General features: G+C 37.6%; 1 protein-coding gene across 2 annotated transcripts; it reads left to right on the forward strand.

Moving 5' to 3' along the window:
- The first annotated feature begins 12,327 nt into the window (after nt 1-12,327).
- Nucleotides 12,328-15,214, forward strand: LOC145043618 (la-related protein 1C-like). Of its 2 annotated transcripts, XM_078992322.1 has the most exons (7): nt 12,329-12,523; nt 12,740-13,190; nt 13,280-13,856; nt 13,929-14,085; nt 14,164-14,254; nt 14,413-14,484; nt 14,657-15,214. In XM_078992322.1, exons 2-7 carry the CDS (start codon nt 12,831-12,833, stop codon nt 14,846-14,848), a joined length of 1,449 nt encoding a protein of 482 aa, XP_078848448.1. In that variant the 5' UTR covers nt 12,329-12,523; nt 12,740-12,830; the 3' UTR covers nt 14,849-15,214. The 2 variants fall into 2 exon arrangements, with proteins under 2 accessions (XP_078848447.1, XP_078848448.1); XM_078992321.1 differs by having other exon boundaries at nt 12,328-13,190.
- The last annotated feature ends 1,587 nt before the right edge of the window (nt 15,215-16,801 follow it).

Consider the following 16,801-nt stretch of genomic DNA (forward strand, 5'->3'; position numbering starts at 1 on the left):
ATCTTAAATGGCGTACCATCATTTTCTCAGTTTCGAGAAACCTTGAAAAGAGCTACGATTGCCGATCGGTTCCTGAAGTCATACTTGCAGTAATAGTTATTAGACTTATCCAAGTGGGAGACTGTTGGATAAGGTGTCTAAGTCCATAACTATTTCTGGTATGTACTTGACCCGACCCGGCATGGTCCATTTGGGTTGCATGGCACCATGCAATTGGATAGACTAAATGAGAGAAATAACACTTGGAGATTATTAATATATTATAAGTTCTAATATATTAATAATATTATTTGATTAGTTTGATCAAGAATTAATTAAGTGATCAAAAGATAACTAATTAAATATATGGGTTGATTAAGTAAATCATCCATATCTTGTATAGTGGGCTAAAAGGCTCCATGGACCATCAAGTTGGGTTCCACCCATAGGATGCTCCATGGATGCTCCATGGGAGTTACAAACCCATGGGTCATGGAAATGAAGAGTCATGACACATTAGGGTTTAACCCTAGGTGTGTCAACACTATATAAGTAACATGATCTCCTCCCAAATCGGTTACACACTAAGAATCAAGAGGGCTTGGCCGATTTTGAAGAAGTGAGTGTTCTCTCGTAAGTTCTTCCAAGAGCATTTGGTGTTGTGTGAAGCATTTGAGGCATCACACTTGGGGTGCTAGGCTCACAAGGTTTCAAGGAACACAAGCAACAACAAGGTAAGTTATTCTATCTATACTTTATGTTAAAATTGTTCCCCATGTATGCTAGATAGGAATATAACCTTGGAAATCAACTTTGCATGACAAATTAGACAAACATAGATCCAAGGTTATTAGGGTTGCATGTACACTTAGGAAGTGTTAGAATGCTCAAAACCCATCACCATTTTCACTGATCACAAGAGTTTGCAATATTTTATGGATTAATCGAACCTGAATATGCGACAGAGGAGATGGTTAGATGTGGTGAAAGATTATGACTGTGAGATTATGTATCATCCCGGGAAGGCCAATGTGGTGGCTGATGCTTTGAGCTGTAAGGCAGTAAGTGCTCCGATTCAAGATGTTTTCTTGAGGATGATGGTTACCTCGCCTTTGATGGATATGATCAATGTGGCACAGGTGGAGGGATTAAAGAAAGAGATTTAGAAGATCGAGCTGATTAGGGGTCAGATTCCTTTGTTTGTTCGAGACAACCGGGGATATTAACTTAGTGTCGCAAGGTTTAGGTTTCGATAGGTAGGGGAGTGAGGCAAAAGATTTTGTAGGAGGCACATATGTCCAAGTTTTCTATCCATCCCGGGGCCACAAATATGTATCGAGACTTGAGATTGAGCTACTAGTGGCCCTGCATGAAGCAAGAAGTTGCTTGGTTTGTTTATAGGTGTTTGACCTACGATAAGGTCAAAGCCGAGCATCAGAGGCCTCACATCAAGTTTCAATTGTTACCCATCCCTGTGTGGAAATAGGAGGAGATCACCATGGACTTTATCACAAAGTTACCCAGGACGGAGCGGGGTGTTGATTATATTTGGGTTATTATGGATAGGTTGACCAAGAGTGCTCATTTTATTCTGATTTCTAAGAGTATTTCCGCCAAGAAATTAGCAGACATCTATGTGCGGGAAGTGGTATTCAAACACGGAGTGCTGGTATCTGTGGTCTCGGACCGCGATGTTCGATTCACCTCCAGGCTCTAGAGGAGGTTTCATGAGGAGTTGGGTACTCAGCTGCTTTTTAGCACAACTTACTGTTGGATAAGGTGTCTAAGTCCATAACTATAATTGGCATGTACCGGACCCGAGAGTAGCATGGTCCATTTGGGTTGCATTTCACCAAAACAATTTGAAATGATAGACTTTTGTGGAGAGGTTATTTATGATTTATTAATATGTTATAAGTTCTAATATATTAATGTGAAATCATATTATTTAATTAGTATTAGTCATGAATTAATTTAGAATTAATTTAGTGATCAAAAGAGACTAATTAAATATACGGGGACTGATTTGGCAAATCAATGATTCTTATAGTGCGGGCCAATGGTTATTTAGGTTGGGCTATAAGTCCATGGATAGTCCATGGAGGTTTAACCCATGAAGCCTACGTAATATGAAAAGTCATGTCCATTAGGGTTTACATGGATGTAACCCTAGACTTTGCCACACTATAAAAAGGAGCCCCTTAGCTCCTAAATCAACACTAGTGGTTCAAGAAGATCATAAGAGCCGATTTTATGGTAGTCACTCTCTCTCAAGTCCTTCGTTATTGGTGGTGTTTTGTTAAACATTTGAGGCATCACATTTGGGGTGCTAGACTCATATAGGTTCAAGTTAACAAGCTACAAGAAAAGGTAAGTCATCTAACTAGTTTTTGTTATTTAAGTACCCATGCTTTGTATGCTAGTTAGGACAATGCTTTGGAAAATCAAATTTCATGTATAATTAGAGAAAACATAGATCCAAAGCATTTAGGGTTGCATGTGCTCCATAAGGTTGTTAGAGTGCTCAAACCCATCAGTGGTATCAAAGCCTAGGATTGTTTTCTGTTATACTTTATGCTTATTGGTTTTCAAAGTTGAAAAAATCGAATTTCTGCCTTCTAACTGGTGAACTCGCCAAGTACAATGGTTGACTCAACGAGTCCACTCAGAAACTGACCAACTGGACGAGTCCAGTTCATGCACTTGCCGAGTTAGTGCTCTTGTGTGTAGATTTTCGAGTTTTTTTTGCCATAATTGGATTAGGATCATTACCCTAAACTGTTTTTTGAACCATGAAATCTGTTTTTTGATATGGTAATGATCATGTTTGTCCAATTAAAAGATAATTGTCGTAATTTCAAATTTTTTATTAGTTTATATGATTACGCTATTTTCTTGAAGATTGTTGATATAAACTGTCTTGTTCTTATGAGTTTAATTAGATCATGTATGAATTATTTGATTTTGTGTTAATTAAAATAATGATCTAAATGCTTTTAATAAACTCCATAACTTGTCCTCAAGTTATGAAAAATAAAAAGTCTTTTCTTTAAAAGGTCATTAAACTCATAAGTTATGGAAATGAAAAGTTTTGAAGAGTTTCAAAACTTGCCCTCGAGTTTTGGAATTTGTAAAGTCACCCTTATGAATACTTTAATTCCAAACCCTAGAATTTTAAAAGTTTAAAGTTCAACCCCGATACTATTATAATATTAAAAGTTTAATAATTATATATATATATATATATATATATATATATATATATATATATATATATATATATATATAAGACAAGTCAATCTTACTGTTAGTATGACTTATTCACGAAGTCGGTCTATAAGGGGGGTATCAGGTTACTGCCTATAAAATGGTGGTTTAATAGGTGTCCACTCTCACCCACCACTTCCTTGACTGGTGGAGGGTCGTTAGCCGAACGGGTAGGATAGGACATTAATTCTCATTAAAAGTATAATGAAAATTATAAAGTAACTAAGGGTGCGTTTAGTTACGGAAAAATGAGCCGTTTTCTGGAAATATTTTCCAAGAAAAATGAGAATTTTAAAAACGCGTTTAATTTGTTTAATTTTCTAAATTTTTCACGGAAAATGAAATTTTTTTCATTTTCTAAAATTACAAAGAAGTTGGAAATTTTTGGAAAACTGATAATCATTGTTTTCCACGTTTTTCTAATTCCAAAATTTTTCTAAAATATAAACTAGCACCCACTCCTACCCTATCCACTTCTACCTACCCCCACCTTAACACCCCCCACCCCCCCTAACACACACACCCATCCACACACACACACCCCAACCCACAAACACACACACACATACATACACACACACACACCAACCCACACACACACCCAAACATACCTACCCCCACACACACACTCACCCACAAACACACACACATACATACACCCACCCACAAACACACACAGACACACATACATACCCACCCACACCCCTACAAACACACACTATAGCACCTGGTTCCTGGTACGTATTCCTTGTAATTAATATTTCTTAAATTATGCATTTTTGCCTTGGACTTGGCGAGTTGAAGGACTAACTCACCGAGTAGAAGCGGGATGAGATGCGGGGTCTAAGCTTTGGACTCGGTGAGTAGGCCCTGTTTGGGCAAAAACCCTAACCCGGGTGTTTGCACCCTATTTAAGCACTCTATCTCGGCCTCCCTTGTCCTTAACACTTCCAGAAGAGCTATAGAGCGAAACCCTAACCCTTTTTTGTCCTTGTGAGTGATTTTGGCCTTGTGAAGGAAGTTTGAAGCTTAAGAGAAGAAGAAGGTGGTAGAAGAGTGCAAGGAGGGGAAGTAGATCCGACATCTACCTTGAAAGAGGCTTCCATTCAGGTAGAAAAGTTCCTACCTTGATCACTAGTTCATTAGATCCCCTTTTTGTCCCAAATTAGTGGTTTTCAAGCCCTAAGACCTCAAACTCCACGTGTTTATGTTCTATGTTCTGAAGGACTTTAGATTTGGACCTTATGGGCATCTTAGAAGTATAAAGTCTCTGTGGTTGGAGTTATTGAGGTCCCTATTGAGTGTATGACCTCTTAAAGAGCTTGGATTTGCCTTCTTGAGCTTATAGGGCCATGCATGCACGTAAAGTTTGCAACTTTATGTGATAAGCATGCCCTAGGAGCTTAGATCTATGGTTTGGAAGCGTTGCATGTCCCAGTTTTGGTTTGTATGGGATATGGGTCGAAGGGACTCGGCAAGTCCCAAAGTGGAACTCGGCGAGTTATATGAAGATGGCCTTAGACTCGGCGAGTTGGATGAACAACTCGGCGAGTCTTATGAAGATTGCCTGGAACTCGACGAGTTGTTATTCAAACTCGGAGAGTCATATGAACTGTTACTGAATAAGAGGGGTTTAAGTGTTGAAGGTCCAACCCTTCGTATATGCACAAGGAATTAGCAATCTAACGTGTAGCAATAGTCCCAAAAACCCAAATCCTCATAAAGGATGCTCTAGTGAGGATTTGGAAGCGAGTAAGAGATCTGCTCGTGGGGAATCGACGAGTTGTTCTTGGACTTGGCGAGTTGGATCGCAAATTGGTTCAATCGTCCCAAGTAGTGAGTTAAGGGTGACTCAGTGAGTGGGAAGAGGGACTGGACAAGTAGGACCGGGTTAGTAGGAGAAGGACTCGGCGAGTTTGTGCCATGACTCGGTGAGTCCAGTCAACTGGAAGTAGACTTTAACCAAGGAGTTGACCTTGGACCAGGGGTGGGTCAGTCATTTGACCTAAGGGTATTTATGAGTGGCTAATCTATGTTTTTGGATTTATAGCCGGAGGATTACCGGTGCAACAGCCAGACGTCTAGCAGTCAGACTTTCGGTAGCTACTTTTCGAGGTGAGTTTCCTCCCAGTAGCAACGGGTCTAAGGCACCAAGGCCGACCCGTATAGACGATATGTTAGTGTCGGAGTATGGGCAGAGCCCGTATCTCATAGTTGAGTTTGATTATGATATATGCTAGTATGATAGAATTGTTTATACTCGTTGTCAGTGTGATACTTGTATGTTATGGTTTAGTAGTTGAGTGTGGGCGAGGCCCGTATCTCTCAGATTGCGGAGTGTGGGTGAGGCCCGTATCTCTCAGATAGCGGAGTGTGGGTGAGGCCCGTATCTCTCAGATTGCGGAGTGTGGGCGAGGCCTGTATATCTCAGATAGTGGAGTGTGGGCGAGGCCCGTATCTCCCAGCTGGCGGAGTGTGGGCGAGGCCCGTATCTCCATGAGTGTGGGCGAGGCCTGTATCTCATAGTTGTTTATTGTATGTTTGCATGGTATAAGGTATTATGGGGGAACTCACTAAGCTTCGTGCTTACAGTTTATAGATTTGGTTTCAGGTACCTCTTCAGTGAAGGGGAAGGAGCTGGCACGGTAGCGGCACATCATACACACATCTCATTTTCCGCACTATGAGATTATTCTGGGATTTGTACTCTGACACTATGGTTGATTTCATGTTTTGGTTTTCATACACGTAATATGTTTTAAGAAATGATATGATCAAATGTTGTTTATTTTCAAATGTTTCGTAAAGTGTTTAATTAAAAATGAAAATTTTGGACTTGAAAATTGGGTTGTTATACACACACACACACAAACCCACACCTACCCCATCCCCACCCCCACCCTCACAGACACACACACCCATACACATACAAACCCACACCTACCCCCACCCCCACCCTCACAGACACACACACCCACACACACATAAACCCACACCTACCCCCACATACACACACATACACACACAAACACACACTTGCACCCCCACCCACCCAACACCACCACCACAATCACCGACCTACCATCACCATCACCACCACCACCACCACCACTAACCCATCACTAGCACCACCACCACCGTTGTCGCTGCCATCACCAACACTAACATAATTGCCGCCGCCGACCTGCTACCATCACCACCCCCACACACACCCTACCACCGCTACCGTTTTCTAAAAATGAAAACTAATAGAAAAATAAACATCTAAACACGTTTTCTAATTTTCTAAAATTGAAAATGAAAAATGAATAAGTTTAACTAAACGCGTTTTCTAAATTTTTCAATGAAAAATGAAAACGGAAAACAAAAATCGAAAAGAGAAAATAAAAAATGGAAAATGAAAATTGGTTTTCCGTAACTAAACACAGCCTAAATGTTTTATTAAATTCCCAATCTTAGTTACTTTAGGAAAAATGTGAAATTGATGCTAACCCATGAAATTTCACTTTGCACCTTGCCAAGTAGTTTATGGAGCGTGTGTGGTTAACCGACACATTAACTTGGACTAGTAAGGGTGGCAAAGGGTAGCTTGATGTTTATCATAGATTGATGGAGCATGTGTGGTTAACCGATACATTGATTAGGTGATAAATGACATCGAGTGTACCAAGCATATTTTCATGGTTATTCACACATTGTTTGTGATCCTCGGTATCCCAATCACAAACTTGAAGGGCATAATCGAGATTTAAACATGCCATTGAAAAGTTCAACGAATCTAAAAGGAATCTAGGAATTTCAATCCAATTAAAAATTAATAATCAATTTCGTTTTTCATGGTGGAAATTGGTAAATCATCATTTACCTACCATCAAATATTTTTCATTTGGATTACGACATCCCTCTTTCGAATTGTAAAATATTGTGTTGGGTCCTAGCGTTAATATTTCATTTTGGGTGTTATATTAATGATTCTTATCTAATCTAAACTTTGTCTTTCTTTTTCAGATGTCTTCCAACACTACTTCTGGCTCAAACCCTGTTGGCTCCTTCTCTCTCATGAACTTGTGTGGGAGTGTCATCATGGTACCAACTTTAATTGTCACACCCCCGAACCAGATGGCGGAAACATCTGGGGGCTTGTGCATGACTTCATCTTGAAATATCATTAGAGAGTATATAATTGAAACATAACATAATCATCATCACATATGTAATATAACAACATCCATTGTTTACATCGAGTATTGTATTTGAATATTGCATGCCAAAATAGTCAGAGTATGATGAAACAAAACATAACACAATATCCATTAGTTTGTTTCGTTCATCCTGCTTCAACGTTTCCTGAGAATACAAGTTATGTTGAAAACGGTCAACATAAAAATGTTGGTGAGTTCATAAGCATGTTTGTGTAAATGATTTGTATAACTTTGAAACCACCAGAAAATCCTATATTTTCTGCAAACTATTTAGTACGTTTGTGTTAGATCTTGTATTAATGCATGTATGTTATTGTTTATTTGATTAAAAAGGGTAAAGAGAATGTAGAGAGAATGTAAAGAGCATGTAAAGAGAATGTTCCCAGACAACTCGATGTTGTGTGTAAAAAAGAAAGCTGCCATACCAACCCCCGAGGTTGAGTACCAGTACGAGTATGTTTCCGAGTAATCCAAGAGAAAAGAGACTGGTCTTCCGTAAACTTCATAATGTTAATTCCTTTAAGTGAGTCGTCATAACCATACTAAATAATGACAATTTCGCCTGTCTTGGCATTGTTGGATGCTGGTTTTGATTATAAGGTTTTCGTCACCCTAGATTGAGTTAGTCTAACTGTAGCGAACAGCTCAGGTGTGGGGTGTCATCCCCGTATAGATCTATACACAAATCCCCGCTCTCCCTCAAAGCGACTCTGATTATAACTACAGGCCACGATCATACACTCAATAGGTGTCAATCGATAAAACTCACTAGATCCTTAATCGAATTTACGCGAAGAAAAAGTATAAACTCATTCCAGGCCTAATGAACCATGTAAGTGAACCACTAAGGCATCGCTAAACATGTAAATCATTTCAAGGCCCAACTGGAATAAGATTATATAACATGGGCCCGAAATATATGTGAAATGACAACTAAGGCCCATTTCACATGTAAGGTATTTACAGGCCCAATGAGCATTCAAATAGTATCCAAGGTCCGTCGCACATGTTAATGGGTCAATGAGGCCCAATAAACATATAAATAATATACAAGACCTATCACACATATAAATAGGCCACTAAGGCCCGATAACCTAGAAAATGATCAAATTAATCCATTTGTTAGTTTATCTTCAGTTTTGGTTCAAGTATTCACTAAAATAGCATAAAAGCCAACTTTTTGTAAAAATGACGTTCTTGGCCCAATAAGCCAAAAATTTACAATTAAGCCCCAATTTTTGTAAGAATAACACTTTAGTCTCCATTTTGTTCAATACTTGTGTTGATGACTAGTTTGTGGTAAAAATAACATTTTAAACCCATTTTTGTCAAAAATATCATTTTGGCTTGATTTTTGTGAAAATACATATTTTTCTGGTTTTGGGCTTTTCCGACCTAGTTGTTGGAAAATTCGTAGAAAAATCATCGTAAGTCCAAAATTTGGATCTATAAATTCTGGAAGTTTGGAAATTTTGTCTACTTTGTTCACAATTTTTCTCACAATTTTTAATGGCTTCTAACAAGTGTGAAATTGCTCACCTTCACAGGCTGGTCCGAAATTATTTCAAATCTGATAGGCAGTTTTGTAAAATTCGCCAAAAATTGTAGAAAAATCGTATGAAAACATGAGAGTAGTCATTTTAAAGGTATAAACCTGAACTTTTTTCATGTAAAACAGTTTGAAAAATATTATCATTTAGGTGGTCAAAACAGTTCAATATTGGGCCAAAACTTTCCTGTGAAAGGCTGATTTTTGAGTTTAGTTTATAGATCTTGGAACACAACACTCATTTTTACTAAATTAAGTGTATAAATCCCAGATCTACTAGTTTACATTTATTATATGTGATAACACATACTTTTCTCAAGGTTTTCATGTAGATCCAAGTGATAAACTTCATTTTCTTAACATATTCTTAGGTTTATGAAGTAAACAACACATAATCACCAAATAGTTCAAGAAAACACACATAATCATGCATATACACATAGATCTACACATAATACTTGTATTCTCCCCCCAAAAAACAAGTAAAAACCGAAAACAAGGGGGTATGAACTCACCTTGGGGGTTTTTGAGATGTAGATGAAGAAGAAGAAGAAGCTTGAGTATAGCTTGTGTTCTTGGTGAAACTTTTGAAATGATGGTTGTTCAAGAGATGGAAACTTGAAGAAAAACCCTCTTGAAAACTCATACAAATTCACGATTTTTAGATGAAGAGATGATAGGAAATTTGAAGTTTTGAGAGGAAAGAAGAAGTGTTTGAAGTCTTGGAAATGTGAAGTGTGTATGTGTATAGCCGAGAGGTAGAGAAGAGGGGGAAAGAGGGTAGGGGTTGACCCAGGTGAGTGATGTAAGATGCATGGTTGTTTGTGGGACAAAAGCTTTGTTATTTGGTATGCTATATTGATGTGGCATCTCTTACTACACAAGCCATTTTCCTTTTTTTTTTTTTTTTGTTTTTTGTTTTTTTTTTTTTTTGTATTTTGGGCCGAGAATGGTCAAATGGAATGAAGAAAAATGGTTTTGGGCTCAAATCCTTGGCTTGGTCGAATTCCATAGGCCCAGTATTATTTTTGGGCCCATTGGGCTCTTAAGGTGGTTCACGGCCCAAGATGGTACAAAGGAATGGGTTTGTGGTCCATTAAGGCTAATTAATTCATTTATGGCCCAACAAGGCCTGTTTGCAATATCTCGAATTTCAGAAGTATGATTTAAGGGTTTAAAGTGTAATTTCGAAGAAGGGACTCGACGAGTAGGTATTCTTACTCGCCGAGTCAGAGCGGGTTTTGGGTCGCGAATTAAGTGACCAACTCGCCGAGTCAGAAGCTGGACTCGACGAGTTGGTGCTGGAATGAGAAAAACCCTAATCTCGAGGGTTGCACCATATTTAAAGGACTTTATGTCCTTCTCTCAGCCTCCTTATTGCCATTGAGAACCAGAAAACCCTAAGCTCGTGTGTGTGAGGCCTTTGGAGTGAGATTGAAGCTTTGCAAGTTGTTTCTAATGGAAGAAACTTGAAGATCAAAAGGGCTTGCATCAAAAGAGTGGTGTAGATCCCAAATCTATTTCAGTTTGGGCACATCTTGGAGGTATTAAGTTGTTACCTTCACTCTTTTGCATCTAGATCTATTCATGGATGAGATTTGGGGCCATTTTGGTATGTTTGAGATCTATTTCGGGTTTGGAGTTCAGATCTGAAGTTGCTACTCTAGATCTAGACTTGTGTTGGTCTAGAATGTCATAAAGCATCAGTCAATGAGTTGTTGGTGAGGCCCCTTTGTCTTAAATCCTAGCCCTAGAGTGATTTGGACCTTTAACTCCTTGGTTTCACGTAAAGTTTGCAACTTTACGTGAGAATCGTGACCTAGAAGAGTGGATCTACAGTTTGGAGCCCCTACATGGCTCAAAAAGCCTCTGTATGAATGAACGACTGAAGAGACTTGACGAGTTCCTTAGTTGGACTCGGCGAGTCATATGAAGATAGGCATGAACTCGACGAGTTGGAAGAACAACTCGACGAGTCTGTTGAAGATTGCCTTAGACTCGGCGAGTCTGTTCTTGGACTCGGTGAGTTAGGTCGCAGAACCCCAATTTCTTTTGGTTAAAGCTTCAGATCAGTGAGTCGGTTGGCAACTCAGTGAGTTGGACACGATGGAATTCAGAGATCGTTGGACTCGACGAGTCTTGGGGTGACTCAGCGAGTTGAGTTGTGCTATGAGAGTTTTCTGAGTTTGAGAACTCGATGAGTAGAGTCAATCGGGAATGTTGACTTTGGCCAGGACTTTGACTTTGACTTGTATGGCTTCTTCTATTTCTAAGGGCAAGGGTCCGGATTGATGGCGTAACAGACACTCTCCAATATTTCCGCACTTACAGTTTGGATACTCTGATCTTTTGAACAATGTGTTTATGTAATGGAATTATGGAAAAACATATGTGGTTGAGATTTCTAATTATTAAATGAAATTTTTTATTTGAAATTTTGGGCTGTTACATACATGAACTTAGAGGTGATTTACTAAAGAAAAGAAAAGAAAGGCCAACTAAGAATCTAAACTACAATTTTGATAGAAATAGGGAAACAAGCAAAGATAGGCCACAAAAAGCTTTTTAATGTGAAGTCCTGTGTATTTCATACACACTTTCAAGGACACAAACTATTATCGATCGAAGACTATTTGCTTCATTCGGTTTAGCAAACAACTATCGAGTTGAGGAGTCTTCATGCCATTCGATTTCAGGTTACTATATCTAATCCACGTGTTCTTCCTAAATAGTGATTAACAGATTTTTTACTATAAAAATTTATAATTTATTTAAAATAATTGATTAATATAGTTTTTTACTATAAAAATTTAATTATTTTTGTAATCGAGATTTCCACATGCTATATTGTAATGTTTCATTAAAAACTCAAAAACATTAAGTTTTTTCCTTTTTTTTTTTTGACTTCTATTTATTTCATTTTATTTCTTTCGTTAAATTGAATTCGGGAACAAAATACAAAACGGTGGAATTATTTAAAATTATAAGATATAGTGATATACTCCCCTTTATGAATATCTCAAAATTCGGTTACATTTAGCAAAAGTAAATGCAAAGACTTTTGTATATGATGATGTAATGACATCTAACTCGAACTTAACAAATATTTGACTAAAACAATTCTAAAAATATGCATTTACATCAAATTTAATGGTAAATAAATAAATGGCAAGGTCCGTAAATAGGCTCACAACAACCTACGCTCGGTCACGTGCCAACTGTTGAACACCCGGTGCGACTACCATGTGGACCACACTGATACCGTTTTGAATCAACGCGAAGTTACACAGTACACAACGGAAAGGGCATTATCGTCATTAGACATAAATACGCAGCACAGATATAGAGGAAACATGGAGAGAGAAAGGGCAGAGATAGATACAGCTCGGTCTGTCTCTATTTGTGTATGTGAACTTCACCCTCCGCCGGTGCTCTGTGTGTGACGGCGATCGGAACATCCGGTGATCCGTCGAAGCCAGAATCTTTTCAACTCAAAACGCTACCATAGCATTCTCGGTTGATTGTGGTTCACTTCTCTTCCTTTATCTTATTGATTATCGATCAGAGCTTATTTTATTCCTTTTTGACGTTTTGATTCTATTCGTATTCACCGTTACTCACTTTGTCGACTTGAAACCCTAATTTATTCCAAAACAAGTGAGAAAATTTTGGAGTTTGATTATTTTGATCCGAACAAACCCTAATTTTTTATGGCCGCTACAAATTTTCAATCTGATGATAGCGGCGGCGGCGTTATAAAAAACCCTAGGTCTCCGGGACATTCACAGACGGTTTCATCTCCGTGGAGTACGATTGTGCAGGGTTCGCCGGTCATGGTACCGGATGCTGTTTCCGCGGCGCCGGTTTCTGTTGCTCCAGCACCGACGTTTTCATCTTCTGTTGAGGAGAAAATAGGTAACTTTACCTCGGATTGGTGTCCGCCTTCAATGGTGCCGGATGTAGTAAGCTCTCCGGATGATTCCGGCACTGATGTTCAGGGTTCTGACAGCGGCGGTGTTGCATCTAAGAAACCGGTATGGAATAAACCGAACGGTGTTGTTGAGGCTGTGAGCCCTGTAATGGGTGCAGTTTCTTGGCCTGCTCTCGGAGAATCCACTAAGGCTTCCCCAAAATCTTCTTCATCAGAATCCTTAAAAGCACTTGGAGATGCACCACTTCTGCCTACATTACAGGTAAGAATACGAATACCATTAATCTACAACTTTCAATCATTCACAGTTACTTATATATAAACGGGAGCATAATGTTTATGACATCACAGGTGACAGGAAATGCATCTCCATTATCACATAAACACACAAGTGCAAACAACGCGTATCCATCTTCAACTCCAAACCATGTAGCTCCTGCAAGACAGAGATCCATGAGGCGAGGTGGTGGGAGTTCCAATTCAAATCCATCAGCTAATGGTGTTCTTTCTCACACATCAGCAACAAACAATGATTTGGGAACAGAAAACCTCCATAACACATCTGGAAAACCAGGAACTCCTGCTTCAGACCCTTCTCCAAGAGACAAAACAACACACATCGAGTCACCAAGAGGAAACTTTGGGCCACAGTCACACAATGGTAATGATCACCAACATCAAAGAAGCTCTTACAGAAGAAGCAATAGTGGACAACATCACAATTATGGTGGAAAGCGAGATCAAGATCGTGGAAATCATGAATGGAATCAACACAGTAGAAGCTTTAATGGAAGAGATAACCACATGCAGCCTCAGAGAGGTTACCCTAGGGGTTACATTCGACCCTCTGTACATTCTTCCACTCCATATATCTCTCCACAAATGTCTGTTCCAGTTCGCCCTTTTGGCAACAACATGATGTATCATGGTAGGAATATCTTCCACAGTTATTTACCATTCTACTTTGTCTGATTTCAAATTTGTGAATCTTTTTTTGCAGATATGTCTCCTGTGTTCTATGTACAAGGTCCACCACCTCCACCAGATGCTCTGAGAGCTATGCCTCTTGTTGCTCCAGTTCCACCTCCCATGTTCTTTGCTGTTCCAGATCCATCTTTGCATGCTAGAATAGTGACCCAAATTGATTACTATTTCAGGTAAGTCTTTTATAAAATTGTCATTTGAAAGTTCTTTTCTTTATAAAAATAAATTTATTCTTAATTCTTCATTTGCAGCAATGAGAATTTAGTTAAAGATACTTATTTGAGACAAAACATGGATGAACAAGGGTGGGTTCCTGTAAGCTTAATAGCTGGCTTCAAAAAGGTAACTATTTTGGAATATCTGAGTTATATTATTTCATAAAAGGAAATCTCAAAGTAATGGTTACAAAAGAATATAAAGGATAATATACTTTTTTTTTTTTACTTTAAAAGTACATGAATTTTTAAATAGAAAGATAACCATTTTTTCCAATATTACAGGTTTTGTATTTAACAGATAACATTCAGCTAATTCTAGATGCTATGAGAGCTTCAACCAAAGTGGAAGTCCAGGTGCGTATGACAAAAATTACTATTTTGCCCCTCTCCCACCTTTTAGCTATCTATCCTACCGAAATTACAATTTTGTTCTTTTACCATGGTGTTAATATCACTTTTCAATCCGATGCTTGTCAAACACATTACAACTTTTGAGTTATTCCGTTTTTACCCTTGTGCATGACAGGGAAACAAAATAAGAAGGCGAAATGATTGGATGAAATGGCTAATAAACACAACTGTCCACTACTCCAACTTATCAAGCCCTCGGGCAGTCGGGCAGTCGGGCAGTCAAGATCAATTAGCATCACAGCTTCAAGGTGTTACACTGGAGGATGGGGTTGACCATGTCGGTGGTCAACAAGCTGAGCAAGTTTGACTAGTCAACCGAGACTAAACTAAGAAGCAATGTTTTTGAGAAGAGAGGTGATGAATTCTGGATTTACTGGTAGATAGAGAAATTGGTGGTTTCGAGAAAAGGTAAAAACATGAAATACAAAAAAAAAAAAAAAAAAATTGAAAAATTAAAAAAAGGAAAAAAAAAATTGAAAAACGAAAAGCACAAAAAAAGCTGAAAGAAGAAAAAAACTTAATAAAAAAGTAACGTGGAGATTATATAGGATATTACGACTTTTTTGAATGCTAGTTTTCGTTTGTTGGATAGAATGATTGTTTTTTTTTTCTTATTTTTTTGGATTATATGTTTTAAAAAAAATTATATTTATCCCTTGTGTTTCTTGTTGTATGTTATGTTATGTTATGCTCCTTGATGAAAAACTCTTGGGTCTGATTCATTTTGTGATTCTGATTTCTGACCTTTGAGGTTTCAATCTAGGAGCAGATTTTGTGTGCTTCAATTTTGCCTTTATTCATTTTGAAATTAGGTTATAATTGTGGGAAAATAATTTTGAAAGTAGTTAATGATGAAGATAAAACCAATCTGTGCAAAAGGTCAAAGAGTACACGTTTCCTTTAGCTGTAGCAATTGTGTCAATACGAAGATGATGTGGATAACTCGGTGGAGGTTTTTTAGGTACTGTTCAAGGTGGAAGATATTGTTTATATTAGTCAAGGTGGAAATGAATTTATGAATAATCAAAACCTCAAGAGATGACACATGGTAATTTGGGTTTTAAATTTAATAGTGAACTTTATCTTGCCAACGTTGGTTTATGTAGGGGTGCATTAGAATCTGGAAATTAGTGAAACAGTTATGAGATAGTTTTTTAGAATTTTTAGGTGTTTAAGCTTTAGTATTTTAAAAATGCTTAAATTAAACAAAAAAAGTTCGTTTGAAGTTTTTATTTTAAAACAAAACACTGTTAAATCTAGAAACTATTCAAAACTATTCAAAGTAGGCATGATATACATGTTGAAACATTATATAGGTTGAAAAGGCAATGCCTGAACTTTATGAACATTTTGATTTACATCAACATGTTTATTTCTTGTTAGTGTGTGTGTGTTTTTTTTTTGGATTAACAACAATATTCAAGCAAACTTTCATATTGAATTGATCCATTGTGCAAACATGAGGCTATGTCGCATGTATTGTAGTCATCACATGCGAACCTCATAAGTGGTTATTTGCATTCGAGATCCAGTGGCCCACTACTAAGTTTGATGGGCATACTGAGCTCTTTTGCGAAGATAAATGTATTCAAGCTTGAACAATCCAGATAAAACAATGATTTTTCGTTGACAATCTAGTTTATGCCATGTCTGTCATTGTAGCATTGTGTTGAAGGCGTATACAGTTATCATAAGTAATGTTATGATTTAATTTTTACGTTTATTGAGGATGGCATCATGCCATAGGTATTGTGCTGAGGGTGTGATTGAAGCAAACTCTTCTTTTTGGCTAGAGTTACGACTTGGACGGTGCCAGGTGGTCGTTGACTTAATGATGATGATCTGGCTAGTTTGTTGATTGCTTCTCTATTGACTTTCTTACGTCGGTTTGTGACATCTCAAATTTTCTTGGTCAGAAAAGACCAATTTAATTTATGTTTTTAAAATAAAATTAGAGTAATCTTTTAAAAGATGTTTGTGGAATTTATCCACAAAACAAAACATGATAAAATTTATTAAAACATTTCTTAAAGAAATATATATATATATATATATATATATATATATATATATATATATATATATATATATATATATATATATATATATATATATATATATCAAAACCTCGGGATGTCCACATTGATATAGACCAAAAGCATAGATAACATATTATAGACCTTACAATAGTTATTTATAACTATTGGTTTATAATCCAAAATCCCTCGTTATTATCTAAATTATGCTCGGGGTCCACTAT

This window comes from Lactuca saligna, chromosome 4, assembly GCF_052625555.1.
Source record: "Lactuca saligna cultivar CGN05327 chromosome 4, ASM5262555v1, whole genome shotgun sequence".
In the NCBI taxonomy this organism is placed as follows: domain Eukaryota; kingdom Viridiplantae; phylum Streptophyta; class Magnoliopsida; order Asterales; family Asteraceae; genus Lactuca; species Lactuca saligna.